Below are 22,564 nucleotides of genomic sequence, written 5' to 3'. Positions count from 1 at the left end.
ATATTTACACAAAATGTCAAAAGCACGTGTTCATTAACATTATGTTTTCACCAAAAATAAAATTATAAATTCAATTGTTATTTGATTTAAATTATAATGATATAAAAATTAATTATGTATTATTTTTAAATTTATAATCTTATTTAAAAAAAAAGAAGTATACCTATATGTATATTTTTTTTTTCTTTATAAAATGAAGATGAACAAACAATTTTCAAATATTAAAAAAGAAAAACAAAAATTAAAAAGATGAATTTACATGAAACTACAATATTATTACTCCATTTTTAAAAAAATCATCGATTCTAATTTCAACCGTCAGAGGATTTTCTTTTTTTCAGAAAAAAAAAAAAAAGCACACACACACGCACACATGCAAACAGAAAAAATAAAGCGAGACAGAGACACACACACACACATAAATATTAACGCAACGAGCCAACGACGTGAAATTTTTTTTTTTATTTGCCATTTTTGACAACATGGCATCTATTAATACAGAAGATATTGAGGTAATTACTTGAATAATCATTAATAAGATACAATTAAACTTATCATTTATTGTCGGAGAAATTTTTTTTTTATCATGGTAATTGACATATTTAAAAATTGTTGGTTCATTCATTTATTTTCATGTGTGAAAGTCTCGCCATGGTTTCACGTTTCTATGATATATTTTATCTTTGTCTATCTTACTATCTTTAATAGTTGAAAAAGTATTCTAACCTTATTTTTTAGAATTAATTTGCAAATACTAAATTTGTAATTATCAATAAAATGTTGTTGTTAAAGATTGTCGATAAAAAGGATCAAGATTCTACCAGTATTGAAGAATATGCACCAGAGCTATTGATAAAACATCCACTTCAACATACTTGGACATTGTGGTACTATGAAACAGACAGAACCAGAGCCTGGGATGAATGCCAAAAAGAAGTTATTAGCTTCAATACAGCTGAAGATTTCTGGAGGTAATTCATTAATTTATTTATTTGATTTATTTATTGTTAATTTTTTTTGTTTTATTTATTTGTTTTATTATCAACAGCTTGTACAATCACATCAAGTCACCATCTGAATTGAAATCAGGATGTGACTACAGTATGTTTAAACAAGGCATTCGACCAATGTGGGAAGATGATGCCAATAAAAATGGTGGTAAATGGGTCTTGCAACTTGATAAAAAACAAAGATTAAGTGATCTTGATAATTTCTGGCTTGAAATTGTATTGTGTATGATTGGTGAAGCATTTCATGAACATTCTGATGATGTTTGTGGTGCTGTTGCAAGTGTCAGACCAAAAGGTGACAGAATTGGTATTTGGACTGCTGATTTTAATAAATCACAAGCTGTTCTTGATATTGGGTAATTATTATATATTTTTATGATATTGATTTATCCATTTTATCAAATTCAATTTTATTTATTTGCTTTTATTTGTTTGTTTAACAGAAGAAAATTGAAAGAACGATTGAAAATTCAACCCAAGCAAACAATTGGATATCAAGTTCACAGAGATACAATGGTCAAAGCTGGAAGTGTTACAAAAAATACCTATTCAGTTTAGATTAAAAAATATAGACATGTTTATTTGATACTTTCACATTATTTTTAAGTATCAAAATATATCATCATTATATTTCTACAAATTCAAGTATGAATTGAAATTTATTTCACAGTTGTTTTTCTTTTTTTCAATTCAAAGTTTCTTTTCTTTTTTTTTATAGTTCATTAACTAATTGGTAAATTCAATTAAATTATTAATAATGATAACAACAACATTTGAGCACAAGAAGAAAAAAAATAAATTATTAAATTTATATCATAATTTAAAGAAAGATATTTCTTAATTACATCGAGAAAATAATAATAATCAATAACTTTGTATTACTTTGTTCTTTTGGTTTTTTTTTTTTCTTTTTTTTTTATTCCACAAATAAAAACAACAACAATTATATATTGTTACAAAAATTAACAAGTTATTTTTCATTCATAATTAATTCCTCAACTAGGTAAACGAGATCTTTTCTTCGTGCATCATTCAATGCACGTATTAATATTTGTTGCCAATTATTATATGCTCCACGTCTTGATTTGAATAATTTAAAAACCTTGCAATAAATAATTAATTTAGTTTGTAGCTTTATACATATACTTAATGATTAATTATTAATTTATCTACCTCTATTGATTTTTCTTTAAATCCAAAATTTTTATTTTGATGAATTCTATCAATTTCACCTTCTTTGATGTCCAAAAATCTTGCAACTTCAGTCCAATATCTTCCAAGATTTTCACTTAATATTTCAAATACTATATAAAATAATAATAATTATTATTATTAACAAAAATATTAAATAAATAATGTGAGCTAATAATTAATACCTTTGTTTTGTAAATCAATTGATTGACCACTTTGACTATCAAAATCATTTTGATTTTTCACGTAATAAGGTGCAATACTTTGCATGACTTTTGGTATTATTGTTGTTGTGGTTGTTGTTGTTGTAGTTGTTGTTGGATGAGAAGGAAAAAGAAAAGTATTATGTGTTTTATTTGTCAAGTTACTTGATGTTGATGTTGCTGTTGTTGCTGATGCTGTTGGTTCCAGTACTGATAATTTATTAGAAATAGAATCAATTGTGACTAATGAAAATATTGATAATGCCAATATTGATATAATAAATATTATTAATAATTTATTTTCATGATAATAATGACGTAGATTTTTTAAATCACATAATGATGATGATGATGATGAAGATACATCAATAATACTAGATTTATTTTTATGAAAATTATTATTTGTATTATCATTAATTGTTGTTTCATTTAATAATAATTTTTCATCATCATTGGATAATGTTAAATTATTATTATTATTAATATTAATATTAAAATTCTTACCAGATTGAGACTTGTATATATTAAAATCAACAAAGGCATTAGCAGTCTCATTGATTGAAAGATCTTGCAAATAATTTTGTATTTGTTGATTGAGACAAGGATCTTTTATAAATTCATCAGAAATATATTTAATTGGCTCAATTGATTTGAAACTAAGAACAGCACGTCGTTCGAGAATTTTTAAAAGTCCAATGACATCATTTATTCTATCTGTTTCACGTTTTGAATTTATTATTTTATCATAAAATAATTTTAATTCATTAAGTTTATCATCAGTAACATGTAGACTAGCTATTTTTAAAAAATTATCACGTAAATTATTGTATCGGTTTATGCAACGATATCTTGTTTCCAATTGTTTATCCATTATAATTTATATTGCAAGTTGCAACTAGACACTGTCTTTCATTGTATCATTATTATCATCATCAATTGAAATTTGAATCACTGGGATTCCCTGAATTCATATTTATTTATTTTATTATTTATTTAGATGGTTGATGATTATTGCGATGTAACAATACAATTACACATTATAATTTTATTGTCATTGTCTATCATCATGTCATGTTGATAAATAATATCTGGATTCTGTAAAAAAGATTTATAATTAAAACAATTAGATTTTTATAAATATTAATTTAATATTTTTATAGAGTATGTTAAATGATGAAAAAAAAAAAAACCAAATATTTATATTGTTTGATACAGTTTGATAAATTAAATATAATAATAATAGATGAATAAATAATAACCATTTGTTTATATAGTGTATTTTTTATTATAAAAATATTTTTTGTTTTTTTTTTTCTATAAAAATAATAATAATAATCATCATATGTAAACTGTTTAACCGACAATTTTTATTTACTCTCGCACTCGTGTATGTATGTGTCATGGACCATGGTATGTGTATATAGCGCAGCCATATTGTTGCTGTCACATACTGAATGATATTCGCTTTTGATCTTTTTAATTTTTATTCCGAGTCATTCACATACCATACTATAACCAACAATACAATATTCATAAATATTTATTATTAACTATTATTGTTTATAATAAATATGGAAGAAATGAGTGTTATTTTACCTGATAAAGTGAGTTATATCAATAATATTTAAATAAATTGCCAATATAGAGCCACCAATGTAATTGATGGATTGATTGATTGATTGATTGTGTTCATCATAACTATATTTATTAATGTCATATATGTAATTTCAGGATGTGCTTGAAATTGAACCAAAGCCATTTGTTGGGTATCATTCAGCTGCTGGTGATGAGCTTGATATTGAAGATTTGTACACAAGATACAAGGTAAATAAATTATTTGATGATGATGATTATTATTATTATTATTATTATTAATTGACGTTTTTCATATATTCATAGAAACTTCAACGACAACTTGAATTTTTAAAAGTACAAGAAGAATATATTAAAGATGAACAACGTAATTTAAAAAAAGAATATTTACATGCTCAGGAGGAAGTTAAAAGAATTCAAAGTGTACCACTTGTTATTGGTCAATTTTTAGAGGCAGTTGATCAAAATACTGGTATTGTTGGTTCAACAACTGGCTCAAATTATTATGTTAGAATATTATCAACAATTGATCGTGAATTATTAAAACCATCAGCAAGTGTTGCACTCCATAAACATAGTAATGCACTTGTTGATGTATTACCACCAGAGGCTGATTCAAGTATATCAATGTTACAAGCTGATGAAAAACCAGATATTCAATATTCTGATATTGGAGGTATGGATATGCAAAAACAAGAAATACGTGAAGCTGTTGAATTACCATTAACTCATTTTGAGCTTTACAAACAAATTGGTATTGATCCACCAAGAGGTGTACTTATGTATGGACCACCTGGTTGTGGTAAAACAATGTTGGCTAAAGCTGTTGCTCGTCATACAACAGCAGCATTTATACGTGTTGTTGGTTCTGAATTTGTACAAAAATATCTTGGTGAAGGACCAAGAATGGTACGTGATGTATTTCGTCTTGCTAAAGAAAATTCACCAGCAATAATATTTGTTGATGAAATTGATGCTATTGCAACAAAACGTTTTGATGCACAAACTGGTGCTGATCGTGAAGTACAACGTATATTATTAGAATTATTAAATCAAATGGATGGTTTTGATCAAACAACAAATGTCAAAGTTATCATGGCAACAAATCGTGCTGATACACTTGATCCAGCATTATTACGTCCTGGTCGTCTTGATAGAAAAATTGAATTTCCATTACCAGATCGTCGTCAAAAACGTCTTATATTTTCAACAATAACAACTAAAATGAATTTAAGTGAAGAAGTTGATCTTGAAGATTATGTTGCACGTCCAGACAGAATATCTGGTGCTGATATTAATGCCATTTGTCAAGAAGCTGGTATGCATGCTGTACGTGAAAATCGTTATATTGTACTTGCCAAGGACTTTGAAAAAGGATACAAAAATAATATTAAAAAAGATGAATCTGAGCATGAATTTTATAAATAAATAATTTGCTACAATTCATTTTTATTATCACATTATCTTCTTCTTTTATTATCATCATCAATTAAAAAATTAACTTGTATTTAATCAAGTCTACAAAATTATTGTCAGGCAAATACTACTATAATAATCATAATAATAAAATTTAAAAATAATAAAAAAAGGATTATTTTATTTATTTGCCCTGTTTTTTTTTTTTTTTATGTATATTCTACGCACCAACACAATTTGACAATATTTGCATGTATGTGTTGTGTGTGTGTCAGTCAAATTGACATTTCGGAACAAAAACATAAATACACATCTATTTTGTTTATATTTTTATTTAGATATAAAATTTTGTGTCTGATATTAATTAAGCTTTAATTTATAATGGATCTTCCACGTGTGCTTGTTTTAAGCTCAAATATTGAAAAAATAACAAAAATAGCCAAAGGTAAATAAATAATCATTTGATTCTAGGTTAATATTTATTTACTTATTAAATTAAAATTTACAGATTTAGATTCAAAATTTGTTGCTGAAAGTAATAATGTTAAATTTTACACTTGGGATATTATAAATAAATATTACAATGCCAAAGTAATGCTGTGTGTAACTGATAATATAACACCTGAAATATCAATTGACAACATTGAAGCTGTTTTGCTCCATTATGATCCAACAGTAAGTCTATTTTATTTCATTTGTTATAATCAAAATAATAATTATAAATTTAATTATTACAGATTGATGAATCACAAACAATATCATTGGATAATTATTTACCATTTATAAAAACACTTACTGAAGCTGATGTTTTTCTTCTTGCTTGTGATAAATTTCCAGATTCAACTAAACGAGATGAAGGTAATTATAATAATATAGTCAATAATTATATCAATTATTATTTGTTAAATTAAATTAAAATTAATTTTTTTAGTATCAGAATGGTGTCATGTGAATAATTTTGAATTAGTCGATATGGAAGCATCAGAATCATCAGATAATGATAATGATGATGATATTATTGAAGGTGAAAAATATGGTCTTGAAAGAATTATCGAAGTATTGCATACCCATACCTGGCCAAACAGATCACTCAAAGGTATTATTATTATTATTTATTTACATTTCCAATAATGATAATGTGTTGTATTTTTATTTGACACCAACAGGTATTCCTCATGGCAGAATATCAACATCAAATGAACCGGATGTTAGCCAAGTTGAGGATCAATTGGAAAACATAAGATTAATTCCAACAGGGGATCCAAGTCAACACATGCTCATGAACAGTGTACTAGGTAATTGTTATTATTACTATTATGAATTGTTAATTGTTAAAATGATGATAAAATACAATATTTGATAAATTTGCATAAGATGGTATAATGGGTGATGAAAATGCTGATTTTGGTGAATTATTTGGTCAATTAATGGCAATGAAACAACATGCAACAACACTCACGTCAAGTAATCGTCGTGCAGCTGCTGAACAATTAGTGACTGCTTTTTGGAGATCAATTGGTGGTGATCCATCAGAACTTGAAGATATGGATGAATAAATTTAATTTAAATAATATTAATATTAATAATGATAATGATACTTTGTAAAATTAAATTTAAAATAGAATAATATAGAATAAACAATAGTATTTGATGAAAAATTTTTTTTTTATTCAAAATTAATATAAAAAATAATAATACAGTAATTGTCTTTTATTTTATTTATTTACAAAAAAAAAAAAAAATACTAATAAATATAATATTAGTGGTAATTAATGATAAATTAGAGATAATTTTTAGGAAAAAAAAACAAAAATTAATGAGGTAATATTAATATTCTTGACACTTGTTTAATTGTTATTTTATTTACATAAAAATATTGGCAATAGGTACGTCGATTTATTATTATTAATTTCATTTCATATAATATCTAGCAAGTAGTAAAGTAACAAAAAGACATTGGCAATATTTTTAATAGAACCATTTGATTTATATGTTAATTAAAAAATGTGCTAAATATCATCCGAAATGTCATGATTATTTTCCATTGGTAAACCTGATGTTTCACGTATTTTTTTATAACGTTCAACAAGATCACTGATTGAACGACGTTTATGTTTTTTTTCATCATCATTATTATTAGCATCATCATCATTATCATCAAATTTATTATGATTTTTTCTTCTCGTTACAACACCAGATGGATTTTTATAAATTTCAGTATTTTCATTGATTGTCGTAAGCTCAGCAGATATTATTTCAGTCGAATTAAATGCTGGTTTATCAATGTTATGGATAATTGTTGACATTGATGGTCTTTCTGGTGTTGAAATACCTGGTGTTGAAAAATCACGCATACTCATACCAAATGAAGCATCACCAAGTGTATTCATTTTCCATGAACTCGATGATGAAATATTACAATTTGCAAAATTTGTTCTTGTATTACCAGCAAACAGTCTTGAAAATTTTGCTGTTTTAGTATTTACAGATGTATTTGATGATGATGATGATGATTGTGGTGGTGGTAGTGGTGGTGGAGGTGCTACAAATTTTTTAACTGGTGATATTTTATCATCAAAATTAATTCTTGAAATAGGCATTTTGATACGTGATTTTGTTGCTTTTGGAGTATTTTGATTATCATCATTTTTATAACGTGAAAAAAGTGATTTATGAACACCCTCAACTGGTGTCAACTCTAGACGTTTTAATGCTTCATTTTTTTCAGCATCATATCCATTTGTATGAAATTGTATTGTTGGTGATGATTTTAAAATAACTGAATCAAATACATCTTGTGATAATTGCATTGTCAGATTTTCAATTCTCATTGGAATATTATTGTTGTTGTTGTTGTTGTTATTGTTATTGTTGTTGTTGTTTGTCTCTTCATTTTGTAATTCAACAGTTAAACTGGCCATTAATGTTTCTAAATTTTCAACAAGTTTACCCATTGATATTAAATCACTGACACTTGCATCAATTTGCATATTACAATCAGTAAAATCAGGATAACCATATTTTAATATATTTGCTTCAATTATTTCAAGTATACAATTAAATACAATTATAAAATTTGTCAAATTAAGTTTATTATTATGATTTTCATCATAAAGATGATGAAGAGCAACTTGTAGCTCTGGTTTAAGATTTTGTATTTCTAAAAATTTATCAACTTCAATGTGTGCTAAATTATTACCATCTAGACAATTAACATCATTTGATAATATACTGTTGGCCATTGTTGCAACTCTCTCACTTGTGTCACTTTTAATTTTAAGTTTTTTCATTTGTTTATTTAAATATTTTAAACTTGCACGTACATTGTCTTTCCATAAATCAATAACTTCAGTGTCATTTGGATCAATCATACGTTTTTTCATATCTGGATGTACAGTTGCATCTAAAATTATTTTAGCCAACTCTTGTTTTAATTCAAATGTTTCTGTTTGATTTTTTTCAATTGATTCAGCTAGCTCTTGTGATACTGCTTTAGCTTTATTTTCAATTTCCTGAAAACGTTGATGTGATTTTATAATTTTTTGTGATTTATCAGCAATAATATTGTTCAACATTTTTTTAGATAATTCTTCACTTGGACCTGGTCTTGGACAATCCAATATTATTTCATTTGGCAATTGTCGTTTTAAATATGATTTTAATACTGCTTGTGATAATTTATGCATTATATTTGTAAATTTATTTCCACCAGCATGAAATAAATGTGATGTTAAAATTGTTGGAAATGGAATATCTGGATTTTCATTTGATATTATTGTTATAAAATCACGTACTTCATTTCTATATTTTCCTTCTAATTTTTTTTCAAGAATTGGCCATTCAACAAATTTCTTGAATCTTTCTTCATCATAAATATTTAATAGATAATAAGATACATTTATAAATCCACTTGTATTTGGCTTGTCAAACATTCCCTTTAAAAAAAAATACAAGTAAGTATTACATTAAAAAATAATAATTTTAGTACTATTGTTTATTATTTTTTTATTTACCTCTTTAAAACATTTTTTAAAATCATTGTTTGGTGGAACTAGTTGATTCAAAAGAAATATATTTTTATACAATGATTTACTTTCAGTCATTTTATTTAGTTTATCTTTTATAAACTCTTAACAATATTTTTATTATAATTGATTATAATTTATAACAACTTTGTCTAATGTCTATTGATGTCTACAGATGTCTATTTGACACACACACTGGTCACTGACACACACAAATGGTGTGCCGGCTGTTTTTTTTTTTAAACAGGTAGCCAGCCTAATGAAAATTATAGCTCGTGAGAATAAACAAATATCTAAGGCAACGTCACAAATTTCCCGCCAACATATATTGGTATCACTGTAAAAAATATGGTCGATTATTTTAAATAAAGTTGAAATAATAACGCTACTGAAAAAAACAATATTTGATTTAATGTGTGAAACATTTACAAAAGCACGTGATGATCGTACAGCACATGATACATGTATTTCAACATTAGCACAAGCTTACAACAATGTAAGTTAATTTATTTAGGTATACCTAAATAAATAAATAAACAACTATAATTAATTTTATTTGGTTTTAATTACAGTATGATTTTGATGAATTTTACGAGTCATATGAAAATTGCATACAAATACCTTTGTCATATGTACAAAAAGAAGAATCAATTGAAAATGCACTTGAATTTGAAGCATATATGCATACATAAAAATATTTCTCCGAATTTTTCCGAATTTCTCCGCGGTTTCTCCGAATTTTTCCCAAATTGACTCATGCGGAGAAATGAATGGAGAAAAGTATCAAAATTTTCTTTCGAATTTTCTCCGAAAAAAAAAAAATAGAATCATTCGAAGAATAAAAAAATTTTGTTTTTAATCTTTGACTCGTTAACTAATAATCATAAAAAAAAATTTATTCGAAGGAAAATATGTATTTTTTTTATTCTTCGAATGATTCTATTTTTTTGTGATTATATTCGTCAATATCGTGAAAATATTGTTAATCATCCATCAACAAAAAATTATCATGAAATAACAGAACAAGCTATACAACATGTATTAATAATTATGTCAGTTATTTGAAATGACAACCCAGTTGGAGAAATATTTCTCCAAGGGAAAGCTTTATAATTTATCTAATAAAGATGAAAAAAATAATTTAAAGCTATTACTTGATATGATATACTCATGAGTAAAATACCAGAAATGAAATTAATTGAATTAATTGTTGAAGTATATGAAAAAGTTCAATCGAATGTGTCAGAAAGAGTTGATGCGTTAACAAATATCATTGATGATATTATACGACTTGATGAAATTCATTTAAAATGTAGTGACCAAAAAGTCAAGAAACCTTTCTCAAAATGTCTCAACATAATATACTCAATGTTAAGATCAACAATAACAAAAATAACACCAGTTATTCAAAATCTATTTTATAGGGTTTTATCAACAAGTATTCATCATGATGATAAAAACATACAGGTGCAAGCTGCAATAATAAATGCTGTTGGTCTATGTTTATTATTAGATGCTGAATTAGCCGAAAAACATATTGAAATATTTTGGATGATATTAAAAAATGATAATGATTCTTATGAAGAGAAAATAATGGCATTGGGTATTCCCTGGTAGAGATGCTCCGTCGAATCGACGTCGGGCCCGACTTACTATCGAGATAACATGTATAAGCATAGGGAAAAATTTTTAGGTTGATCAACATGTTATGTCGATATTAAGTCGGGCCCGATATATAATTATATTTGATTTATTTTTAAAATATGGTCTTGATCATTTTGATCTTGTTGATCCTGCTGATAATATTTCTCCGAATTTGTCCGAATTTCTCCGTGATTACTCCAAATTTCTCCGTGATTACTCCGAATTTCTCCGCGATTACTCCGAATTTCTCCCGAATTGAGCCATGCGGAGAAATGAGTGGAAAAATTTTCTTCTCGTCGTTGATTTCGGAAAAATTTCTCCGTGGTAAAATTATTTTTTTCACATAATTTTTCTATATATAAAATAAAAATAAATAAATAAATGAAAATAAAGAAAAAATAAAAAAAAAGGTGCTTTGAATTTAAATTAATAATATTATATATTTATTTATTGCTGATTATATTTATTATTTATTTGTAATTAAAAAATGATGAATAAATTATACAAGTACATTATATGTATTTCGATGATGTTTATAATTATTTAAATATTAAAAATGTGCTGCAATTGAAGCATTTACAATACATGGTGGTGTAAATCTAACAAAACGAATGGTATTTTTAATATTAATATATGTTGATGAAAGAGTTATCAGTATGCCAAGAAATACAACAAAATAACCAAACCAATCAACAATTAAATCAATATTACTTGTATCTTTTTCAGCAATTGCAATTGGTCTTGATTGGACTGATTTATATGTTGATAATTTATTTGAATCTTGTGGTGGTGGTGGTGTCTCAACAAGACCAATATTATCAATCTTTAATTTTTTTCTAAAATTTGATGGACCAGCCAAGTCATCTTGTTCATGATCCTTGTTGTTGTTATTGTTGTTGGCATAATAAACACATTTATGATTGTCTGGATTTTTATCATTAAAACGATAATGAATTGATTGTGAATGTGCCTTTTCATCAATAACATTATCTTCTGATGAATGACACTCAGTAGCTGATTGTATATCGTGATGTATTTTAATTTTTTTAGCTTTTTCTTTGAGTGCTTTAGCTTTGGCATACATTATTGGTGGAAGAACAAATACAAGTGGACCAGTTAATGTACCACCAATGAGTGCCATAACAATGTCAAATCGAGGCACTGATTCACCAACAATAACACCAAGTAAAACTATTGCTGAACGCATTGCACAACGTTTCCATCCAAAATCTAAATTATTAAATAGAAATATTATATTATTAAATTTTTGTTGTATTAATATACTATAATATTTACTTCTTTGAACATGAAGTTCATCTTCAAGATGTAAAAATAATGCTGAATGTCCAATAACACTAGAAAATATCAACTGTAATGCTGATATAAGAATAGCAGCTCTACTTGCATAACTTGGTGGTGCAATTTGTAATATATTTGCTGTTGTACTAGCACCATATTTCCAAATAGCTAAACTTGTTGTTGTACCAAATATAAATGCAGTAACTGTAATTAAATATTTTTCATTAAATAATAGTTGAATTAATATAATAATTTTAAATAAATATATATAATACAAACATAAAAATGAAGCAACAACAGATTTATTAATATTTTTAGGTCGTTTCATATCAACTTGAATAGTCATCAGTGTTGGATGAACATCAAATTGAAAAGCTAGCATGCCATAACCAGATATAAATTTATCCCAAGTAGGTGATGTTGGAAGTGGAAGACTATTGAGTTGACGATCATCTGATATAATACACCACCACACTAGTACAGCAGTTGCAATTACAGCAATTGTTGAAGTTATTGCCAGTGATCTTTAATATTTATAAATAAAATTAATAAATGATAATAAAATACATACAATAAATAAATGCCTTACTTCATGTCTCGTGGACTACCTAGCCACATCAAGGGACAAAGTCCAATGCCAACAACAAGTAGCCAATAACAGAATGACATATCAAACTGATTATCTGATACTTTTAAACCAAATAATTGAAGATTTTGTGAAGCTAAAAATTTAATAATAATTTATTTTATTTATTTAATTATTATTTTTTTTTTTTTTTTGAAATTTAAATAACTTACCAACAAGAAGATTTGGAATTCCACAGCCAAATACTGTCAAGTCAAGAAGTACAGTAACACAAGTTCTAAATTTTGGACCAAGTGTAAATTCTGTAACAGCTGCAAGTGGATATCTGTAATTTACATAAAAAGTTATATCTAATTTTTTAATTTAATTTAATTAAATAAATAAAGAAATAATAGTTAAACCGATTTTTTGTGAATATCTGAGGATCCAAACTGCTGGCAATTGTCCATGATTTACCAAGTAAAATTGCTGTATAAATTTGTAGTAAAACGACAACAATAACAAGTGGAATACCAAGTAAACCTAAATAATAATAATAAATAAATAAATAGGTATTTAATTAATTTAATTGATTAATTAATTTTTACCACACTGTACAATTGCACGTGGCAATGCAATTATTGGAAATACACCAAAAATATCAATAATACATAGAGTTGCAAAAAGTACAGAAAGTCCTGAGTGTGATGATTCATGACGATTAATAAGTGAATCTCTTTCTGAATTCATCATAACAATTAAATTTAATAATCAAACTTTTAGCTGTTGGCTGTATGTATCAACTAATGAGAGTAAAATTGATTAAGTGAATATACATGGTGCATAATGCATAATGGTGATTCCAACCGGTTTCAATATTTGTGGGATGTAATTTGATAGCACCACCACCACCACCATCCAGAAACAACAACTCTCCAGTCAAAGAAGACCTACAACAACCACCTCACGATTCATCGTTGCATGTTAAAATAAATAAAATGAAAAACATATCAAAATACAATATATTATATTAAATAACAAACAAGTTATTGATTATTTTTTCATATGTTTCTTTATTAACAAAAAAATATATGCCATTAATTGTTATACATATATAATAATTATTATTATCTTGAAACAATCATTGTTATAATAATTATCATTATCATCCGCACTTGTTAAATCATCAATATAATAATAATAATTGTAATAATAATAGTAATATTTAATTCAAAATTCACTATTGTGAGAAAAAAAAAAAAAAAGTTAACTGACTATTTGTTTGTCATTAATGAATCATAAAATAAAAATTACAAAAGTTGAAAAAAAAAAGAAACAAAAAACAAAAATGGAATTTCAAGTATTTTCTCTTTTTCTTTTTTTTTTTTATAATATACTTATACTTAATATTATTATTATAAAGTTTAATTGCAAATAAAAAAGAGGATGTTATAAATTGATAATAATAAATGAGATTAATATTTATCAATATATATATATTATAATATAATATAAATTATCATATAATTATTTATAAAAAAAAATTAATCCTCAGTCTCATATGCAGGTGAAGCAGGTGAGTATGTTGGACTAGTTGGAGAATAGCCTTGTACAGGTGGTGAATAAGCTGGACTTGTTGGTGAGTACTTGGTACTGGATGGTGAATATTGTGGACTTGATGGTGAATAATTTGGACTTGATGGTGAATAGTTTGGACTTGATGGTGAATATCTTGTACCACTTCCACCAGGACCTCCTGGACCTCCTCCACCGCTGCCACCAGCACCACCATCACCACTTGTATGTTGTGGTGAACTTGGTGAGTATGATGGTGACGTTGGTGAATATGAGGGTGATGTAGGTGAATAAGTTGGACTTTGTGGTGTATATTGTGGTGATGCACCAGCATATGATGGCGATGTTGGTGAATACGACGGTGATGTTGGTGAATATTTTGGTGAACTTGGTGAATATGATGGACTTGCTGGACTGTATTGTGGTGAACTTGGTGAGTATGATGGTGAAGTCGGTGAAAATGATGGCGACGCTGGTGTATAATTTGGTGAACTTGGTGAATATCCAGGTGACGTTGGTGAATAACTGTGACTTGTTGGTGAGTATGATGGAGATGTTGGACTGTAAGATGGGGATGTTGGACTATAAGATGGTGATGTTGGAGAATATGAAGGAGATGTTGGACTGTAGGAAGGTGAAGTTGGACTGTAAGATGGTGATGTTGGTGAATAACCAGGTGATGTTGGACTGTAGGATGGTGAAGTTGGACTGTAAGATGGAGATGTTGGACTATAGGATGGTGAAGTTGGTGAATATGAAGGAGATGTTGGACTGTAGGAAGGTGAAGTTGGACTGTAAGATGGTGATGTTGGTGAATAACCAGGTGATGTTGGACTGTAGGATGGTGATGTTGGTGAATAATTTGGTGATGTTGGACTGTAGGATGGAGATGTAGGTGAATAATTTGGACTTGATGGTGTCATTGATGGTGATGTTGGTAAATATGCCGGTGATGTTGGTGAATATGATGGTGATGCACCACCAGCACCACTACCACTACCAATACCACTAGCACCACCTGGTGACATTGGATATGGTGACATACTTGGTCCTGGACTACCAGGACTACCAGGTTGTGGTGAATATGCTGAATATGCTGGTGATAAACCAGATGCATCAGATGCACCAGATGGTGAAAAACATGCACCACCAGGTGTCATACCAGAACCAAGTGATGGTGACATTGATGCACCATATGCTGGTGTTGCACCAGTTTGTGACCATGGTGTCATTTGTGGTGACATACTTGGTGTTGCAGCATTACCAAAGAACATACCACCACCGCCCATAACACCAGCACCAACAGCCATTGGTATTTCAATACCAGCTTTACATTTTTCAGCATCCAATAATAAATCAAAACAACCAGTACCAATTCTCGGTAATTGTCCCATAATAATATTTTCTGATACACCTCTCATTGGATCAACTTCAGCATGTGATGCAGCATCTAATAATACATCAACTGTTTCTTCAAATGAACATCTCATTAATGCACCAGTATCTTGTCTATTAATACCATGACGTGTTATTGCCATTAAATGTCCTTTTGCTGTCATAACATCACACAACAAAGCCAAATGACGATAATTAACATAAAGACCATAAAATTGTAATACAGCATTCATTTCTTTTTCAACTGATTTACGTACAGCTTCAATACCCAATACACTAAATATTTCACAAATGTCATTACTAAATGTTCTTATTGGATCAACATCTCTTTCACTTAATACTCTCATTAAACTTGTACCATCTGTTTCTAATAACCATTCAGCAATAGCTTTAAATTCACCAGTTTCAGTTATTATAATACGTTTTTTAGCATCTGTTTGTGGTAAATGCATATATACTTTACCAATAGCTTCAATACCTTGCAATGTCATATCACTCAACATATTTGCTTCAATACAACGTAAAAACATATCATCTTCCATTTTATCAACATCTTCTTCTTGATTATCATTAAATTTATTACTACTGCTATTTTCACCATTATTCATAATTCTAATACGTAATACAAGTTTTTCAGCATTATCATCATTAAATATACAATTTAAATCATCACCAAAACCTTGATTAATTTTTTCAGCAATTTGTTCCATTGTTAATTTTTTATCAGTCATTCTTTTACGATCTAGCTCAACACGTAGCAACCATGGTGAAATTTTTTGTGGATCAAAATCCGGCATTTCATAATAAACATTAACAAATTCTTGATCTTCAGCAATGACAGTTCTTTGTGGTTCTGGATTGGTGAAATTTTTTGTGGATCAAAATCCGGCATTTCATAATAAACATTAACAAATTCTTGATCTTCAGCAATGACAGTTCTTTGTGGTTCTGGATCATAATATATTGCTGTATTTGCTGTAACTTTTTTTAATGTTGTATGCTCAAGACGACATAATACATTTTTAGCTTTTTCAGCATCACGTGCTGCAGCACCAGTTAAGAAAACAGTTAATGATGGTGCTTTTGGTTTTTTTGATATATTTATAATTTCTTTTAGACGTGGTACACCAAGTGTTACATTTTTAGATGATACACCAGCAAAATGAAATGTATTTAATGTCATTTGTGTTGCTGGTTCACCAAGTGATTGTGCAGCTAATGCACCAACCATTTCACCAGGTGCACATTGTGCTTGTTGAAAACGTGTTTCAATTTCACCAATTAACCATTCAAATGCCTCTGATGATAATCTATATTCTTCAGATACATTTTTAGCACATAATGTTGAACGTACAAGACATCTAAATAATAATGTTGCATTTTCATTAGCTTGTTTTGATAAACGATCATCACCAGCAACAATAATACATTTATCTAATAAATTTTTAACACCTTGTATAACTCTCAATGGTTTAAGATCAGTTGGTGCACGTTTATTAATGTGAAATATTTTTTGTACATTCCATATCATTCTTTGTAAATTACATGGTAACACAACTTTTGATTCACCAGATGGAAATATTTCTCTTAATACAGCACGATCAGTATTCAATTGTTCCCATTCATGTTCAAGTTCAGATATAACTTCACCAGAACCCATCATTTCACGTACAATATCTTCAGTAAATATACGACGTAAATATCTTTCATTTGTTGGATCAAATTTAAATTTTTTTTCAAATGCTTTATTACTTAATTTAATTGTTTGTAAATTTTGAAATTCAACTGTTTCACCACATAGACCATCTTCACCATAACGTAATTGAATTAATTGTCCAACTGAATTTCTAACAGTACCATCATAATGTACCATAACAGATTCCATAGCTTTTATTAAACGACGTTGTATATAACCAGTTTCAGCTGTTTTAACAGCAGTATCAATGAGACCCTCACGACCACCCATTGCATGAAAATAAAATTCAGATGGTGTTAAACCAGCAAGATATGAATTTTCAACAAAACCTCTTGACTCTGGACCATAATCATCTTTTATAAAATGTGGTAGTGTTCTTTTACGAAAACCAAATGGTATTCTTTTACCTTCAACATTTTGTTGTCCAACACAAGCAATAACTTGTGATATATTAATATTTGAACCTTTTGAACCAGATACAACCATAGCTTTTAAATTATTATATTCAGTTAGTGATTTTTTAGCTGAACCACCAGTTTTATCACGAGCATCATTTAATATTCTATTAACTTGATTTTCAAATGTTTGACGTAATGTATTACCAGGTGTTGGTTCTAATTCCATATTATGTGCTTTTTGTATAACTTCAATGACATCTTCTTTAGCTTTTTTAATTGCTGCTTGAATATCAGAATATGTATCTTGATCAGCAATTGTATCACCAATACCAATTGAATGACCCTCCAACAGCAACCAATTATTAATAACTGTTTGAATATTACCATAAAAACGACCACATACTTCATGTCCTAATTCTAACATACATATATGTAGCAATGAACCAGCTGATGTACCAAGTGTTTTTTTACACAAAATTCCCATTATTAATTCACCATGTTCAACCATAACTTTAGTATCACCAAGTGATATCCATTTGTATGGACCATCATCTTCTTCATCTGGATGTGTTGAATGTGTTCTAATCATATTAACATTACCTGGTATTATTAATGAAAATAATTGTTTACCAGTCCATAATAATTTAGGTTTTAATATACATGGTTGTGGCATTTTACCATCCCAATTTGGTAAAAACATTAATATATTCATCATTTGTTCTTTTTCAATAAATACATCACGTTTTGTCATTTTTCTAACAGCTGTCAAGGTGTCTTGTACAATACCCATAACTGGTTTATTTGCTTGTGGTGTTATTATTTGACGTGGTGTAACATGTATATTTTCAACTTCAGCTCTTGTTTCCATTGATTGTGGTACATGTAAATTCATTTCATCACCATCAAAATCAGCATTATATGGTGATGTACATGATAAATTCATACGAAATGTACTCCATGGTAACACTTTAACACGATGACCCATCATACTCATTTTATGTAATGTTGGTTGACGATTAAATATAACTAAATCACCATCACGTATATGTCGTTCAACTTTATAACCACATTGTAAATGTAAATCAGATGATTTTGGATGAAATCTTAAATCAATACGTTCACCATTATCACGTAATATATATTTTGCACCAGGATATTGTGCATTACCACGACGTACTAATTCTTGCATTTTATCAATATTAAATGGTGTAACTATTTCAGGAAATGTTAAATTTTGTGCAATACTACGTGGTACACCAACTTGATCAATATGTAAATTTGGATCTGGTGTAATAACAGTACGTGCTGAAAAATCAACACGTTTACCCATTAAATTACCACGTATTCTTCCTTCTTTGCCTTTTAATCTTGCTTTTATTGCTTTTAATGGTTTACCAGATTTTTGCATTGCTCTTGGCATACCTGGCATGTCATTGTCAACAAGTGTTGCAACATGAAATTGTAACATTTTAATACTTTCAGCAACAACATGTGCTGCTGCACCAGATTGTTCATTTCTTAATAATTCATTATTTGATTTAATAATATCAGATAATTTATGTGTTAAATCATCTTGATTTTTAGCTGAACCATACATAATAACTGCTGGACGTACTGATAATGGTGGTACTGGTAATACTGTTACAATCATCCAATCTGGTCTGGCAAATTTTGGATCCATACCAAGTATAAATGATTCTTCATCGTCAATGTGTTTTAATATTTCCCATGCTCTTTCAGCAGTTAACACTATTTTTCTTTCTTGTGAATCTTCATTGATATTTTTCCATTCAGCTGATACATCAAGTCCTGAACGTCTTAAATTTGGTTGATATCTACCACAACCACCATGTCCAGGTTTACGATCACCCTGTTGTTGTTGTTGATCTTGTCCATCTTTATTTATATCCATTTCATCACCACCTTCACATATATTTTTACTTTTACATAAATCATATACAAATGTCAATCTTTTACGTGGTTGTCCTTTAGTTTTCATAACAATTTCTTTGATTTTTGGATTTGATGGAGTTACAAGTAACTTTGAGCAATAAAAACATACACATCTTAATATTTTTATTGTTTTTGTTATGAAACCAACATGGAATACTGGTTTAGCCAAATCAATATGACCAAAATGACCAGGACACTCTGTCATGTTACCAGCACATGTTTGACAACGTGAATTACGATCAATGACACCTTGTCTTGGATCCATAAGACCACCCAATTTTGGTCTACCACCTTCCATTGTTTCCGGAAAACGTATGCCTCCATCAGTAACCGACATACGCCGCTGAAATTATTTTTTTCATTGTAATTTAAATCGTTTGATAAAATTTGTCATTTCATAATCATAATAATAGTCATTTTAATAATAATTTTTTGTTTTTTTTTTTTTTTAAAAAATACCCAATAAATATAAATTTTGTTGTTGTTGTTGTTTTTGTTTTTGTTTGTTTGTTTGTTTGTTTTTTTTTTTTTTTATTTTCTTTTCAAAATAATAAATGCAATTATTTTATTGGCTATGTTAAAAAAAAAAAAAAAAAAAAAAAATGCAATCATGACTTTTGACTTGGCCAAGTAAGCGGGAATATTTTAATGGCGTGCATCCAATAAATACATGAATTAATCCATAAATTATTATTAAAATAATATATAAAATTGATCAACAAACATTATTATAATAAAACTTACTATTTCATCTGGTGATAATATGCCAAATTGCACTCTTTTTACAGTCCTTATCGGAGCTTTCGAGTCGGACGCGGCCATCTTGTCAATGGCTAGAAGGACTAATGGCCTTCTTCTGCGTCGCGGTTGCAACGAAACTGCTCGTCTCGGATCATATGGCGAGCAATGGCGAGCCGGTATTTATTTATCTTTCGGCTAAATTCGTAAATATAAATCCCTCCTACCGATAATATCATTGTGCTGACATCTCATTTAATTGGCTTAATTTGGCTTTTATAGTTTACATGTTTTCACATTAGAAGGCGTAATAGCATTTTTCTCTAAATGAAAAATAAAAAAAAAAAAAAAAAACAGCTGTTGGAATGTTGTCGTGTGTTGATTGTTGAAAATTAGCAAAATTCCAAGTCTCAACAAAAAAATATTCAAGCAAGCATATATTACTTAATTTTATAAATATAAAATATTTAAATTGTTAATTGTGATTAATCAAGTAAATTATGCAACACAAATTATGTCACTATCATCTTAAATTCGTCAAGTAAAATGATGAAATTATTTGAGTGTTAATATCATTCTAACCTTTGGATACATTTTTTTTTTGTTTATTTATATTATTATTATTATTAATTATTAAAACAATGTAAGTTAATTATTTAAATAATACTAATAATAATTGTCTAATTAAATTAATATTTCATCAGGAATGTAAATATGAGCTGTATGGTACTTATGAGACTTCGTCCACATCGAATAATAACAAATACTCAAAATTTAGAAAAATATTTAAGGCATTTGAGCAATCGTTTTTGTTATAATGTTGATGAAAAAACAAATTTTTATTCAACTAAAAAATTTAATTCACCAGAAAAAAGACGACAATTACGAGCTAAAATAATAAATAATATTCGTGAAACTAAAAGCAAAGTTGAGAGTATTATTGAGAGAGAAAATATTTGGACAGTGCCAAATTTTTTAAGTATTGGAAGAATAATAACAACTCCTTGTTTGAGTTATTTAATTATATCACACGATTACAATGTAAGTTTATTATTATTATTATTAATTTAAAAACAATTAATTAATAAAATTTTTAATGATGATTTAGGTAGCATTGTGGGTCTTGGGTTTTGCTGGAATGACTGATTTAATTGATGGCTGGATTGCAAGAACTTGGTCATCACAAGCATCAAAATTAGGCAGTTTTTTAGATCCAATGGCTGATAAATTACTTGTTGGAACATTATTTCTTTCATTGGCATGGGTTGAACTTATTCCAATGTCTTTAACATGTTTAGTTGTTAGTAGAGATATTGGACTTATTGCTGGAGCATCATACATACGATACAGATCACTACCTGAACCAGTAATAAACAATTTATTTATTTATTTATTTATATAATAATCTTTAAACAACAATAATAATAATTTAATAATTAATTTTAGAAAACATTGGCTAGATATTTTGATGCAACTCATGCAACTGTACAATTAGCTCCAACATTTATAAGTAAATTAAATACAGCAGTACAATTATCACTTGTTGCTGGTACATTGGCAGCTCCAGTATTTAATTTTATTGATCATCCAGTACTCAATGGATTGTGTTATTTAACAGCAGCAACAACAATTGCCGGTGGTGTCAGTTATTTATTATCAAAAAATACATATAAATATTTGACAAAAAAAAAAAAAACAATTTGATAAATCATCATCATCATCATGACATAAATGAATAAATAATATTTTATATACATGTCATCATCATCATTATCATTGTCATTATCATCATTATTACTACAATTGCTATAAATATGTATATTAATTGATAATTTGTTATATAGTAAAATTTAAAAGATAAAA

At 27.9% G+C, this 22,564-nt stretch overlaps 8 protein-coding genes across 11 annotated transcripts; 4 read left to right on the top strand and 4 right to left on the bottom strand.

Moving 5' to 3' along the window:
* The first annotated feature begins 375 nt into the window (after positions 1-375).
* On the top strand, positions 376-1,668 carry LOC122856011 (eukaryotic translation initiation factor 4E-1A-like). Of its 2 annotated transcripts, none has more exons than XM_044157760.1 (4): positions 376-512; positions 793-971; positions 1,049-1,366; positions 1,454-1,668. In XM_044157760.1, exons 1-4 carry the CDS (start codon positions 483-485, stop codon positions 1,566-1,568), a joined length of 642 nt encoding a protein of 213 aa, XP_044013695.1. In that variant the 5' UTR covers positions 376-482; the 3' UTR covers positions 1,569-1,668. The 2 variants fall into 2 exon arrangements, with proteins under 2 accessions (XP_044013695.1, XP_044013696.1); XM_044157761.1 differs by having other exon boundaries at positions 476-589.
* A 224-nt stretch (positions 1,669-1,892) lies between these two features.
* On the bottom strand, positions 1,893-3,290 carry LOC122856009. The gene is made up of 4 exons (XM_044157759.1): positions 2,909-3,290; positions 2,387-2,614; positions 2,184-2,314; positions 1,893-2,112 (listed from the first exon to the last, which is right to left on the bottom strand). The coding sequence occupies exons 1-4, from the start codon at positions 3,273-3,275 to the stop codon at positions 1,981-1,983; spliced, it is 858 nt and encodes a 285-aa protein (XP_044013694.1). The 5' UTR covers positions 3,276-3,290; the 3' UTR covers positions 1,893-1,980.
* Positions 3,291-3,803: 513 nt separating this feature from the next.
* On the top strand, positions 3,804-5,585 carry LOC122856008 (26S proteasome regulatory subunit 6B). The gene is made up of 3 exons (XM_044157758.1): positions 3,804-4,008; positions 4,136-4,228; positions 4,304-5,585. The coding sequence occupies exons 1-3, from the start codon at positions 3,976-3,978 to the stop codon at positions 5,423-5,425; spliced, it is 1,248 nt and encodes a 415-aa protein (XP_044013693.1). The 5' UTR covers positions 3,804-3,975; the 3' UTR covers positions 5,426-5,585.
* Positions 5,586-5,657: 72 nt separating this feature from the next.
* Positions 5,658-6,976, top strand: LOC122856012 (alpha- and gamma-adaptin-binding protein p34-like). Its single transcript, XM_044157762.1, has 6 exons — positions 5,658-5,858; positions 5,922-6,088; positions 6,151-6,271; positions 6,345-6,509; positions 6,580-6,708; positions 6,788-6,976. Exons 1-6 carry the CDS (start codon positions 5,795-5,797, stop codon positions 6,967-6,969), a joined length of 828 nt encoding a protein of 275 aa, XP_044013697.1. The 5' UTR covers positions 5,658-5,794; the 3' UTR covers positions 6,970-6,976.
* Positions 6,977-7,057: 81 nt separating this feature from the next.
* LOC122856005 (putative mediator of RNA polymerase II transcription subunit 24) lies at positions 7,058-9,604 on the bottom strand. The gene is made up of 2 exons (XM_044157753.1): positions 9,427-9,604; positions 7,058-9,348 (listed from the first exon to the last, which is right to left on the bottom strand). The coding sequence occupies exons 1-2, from the start codon at positions 9,514-9,516 to the stop codon at positions 7,423-7,425; spliced, it is 2,016 nt and encodes a 671-aa protein (XP_044013688.1). The 5' UTR covers positions 9,517-9,604; the 3' UTR covers positions 7,058-7,422.
* Positions 9,605-11,592: 1,988 nt separating this feature from the next.
* On the bottom strand, positions 11,593-13,851 carry LOC122856004 (amino acid transporter AVT1C). The gene is made up of 7 exons (XM_044157752.1): positions 13,555-13,851; positions 13,369-13,489; positions 13,180-13,292; positions 12,971-13,103; positions 12,661-12,905; positions 12,379-12,585; positions 11,593-12,312 (listed from the first exon to the last, which is right to left on the bottom strand). The coding sequence occupies exons 1-7, from the start codon at positions 13,697-13,699 to the stop codon at positions 11,633-11,635; spliced, it is 1,644 nt and encodes a 547-aa protein (XP_044013687.1). The 5' UTR covers positions 13,700-13,851; the 3' UTR covers positions 11,593-11,632.
* Positions 13,852-14,400: 549 nt separating this feature from the next.
* Positions 14,401-20,867, bottom strand: LOC122855999 (DNA-directed RNA polymerase II subunit RPB1). Of its 2 annotated transcripts, none has more exons than XM_044157744.1 (3): positions 20,708-20,867; positions 16,778-20,306; positions 14,401-16,682 (listed from the first exon to the last, which is right to left on the bottom strand). In XM_044157744.1, exons 1-3 carry the CDS (start codon positions 20,783-20,785, stop codon positions 14,491-14,493), a joined length of 5,799 nt encoding a protein of 1,932 aa, XP_044013679.1. In that variant the 5' UTR covers positions 20,786-20,867; the 3' UTR covers positions 14,401-14,490. The 2 variants fall into 2 exon arrangements, with proteins under 2 accessions (XP_044013679.1, XP_044013680.1); XM_044157745.1 differs by having other exon boundaries at positions 14,401-16,742; positions 16,838-20,306.
* LOC122856003 (probable cardiolipin synthase (CMP-forming)) lies at positions 20,855-22,563 on the top strand. 2 transcript variants are annotated; one of them, XM_044157749.1, is made up of 4 exons: positions 20,855-20,880; positions 21,406-21,742; positions 21,810-22,067; positions 22,148-22,563. In XM_044157749.1, the coding sequence occupies exons 1-4, from the start codon at positions 20,870-20,872 to the stop codon at positions 22,403-22,405; spliced, it is 864 nt and encodes a 287-aa protein (XP_044013684.1). In that variant the 5' UTR covers positions 20,855-20,869; the 3' UTR covers positions 22,406-22,563. The 2 variants fall into 2 exon arrangements, with proteins under 2 accessions (XP_044013684.1, XP_044013685.1); XM_044157750.1 differs by lacking the exon at positions 20,855-20,880 and adding an exon at positions 21,087-21,344 and having other exon boundaries at positions 22,148-22,405.
* Position 22,564: the final 1 nt, after the last annotated feature.

This window comes from Aphidius gifuensis, linkage group LG4 (assembly GCF_014905175.1).
Source record: "Aphidius gifuensis isolate YNYX2018 linkage group LG4, ASM1490517v1, whole genome shotgun sequence".
In the NCBI taxonomy this organism is placed as follows: Eukaryota; Metazoa; Arthropoda; class Insecta; order Hymenoptera; family Braconidae; genus Aphidius; species Aphidius gifuensis.
Note: the sequence above shows the minus strand (reverse complement) of the source record. Positions and strands in the feature narration are given on the sequence as shown.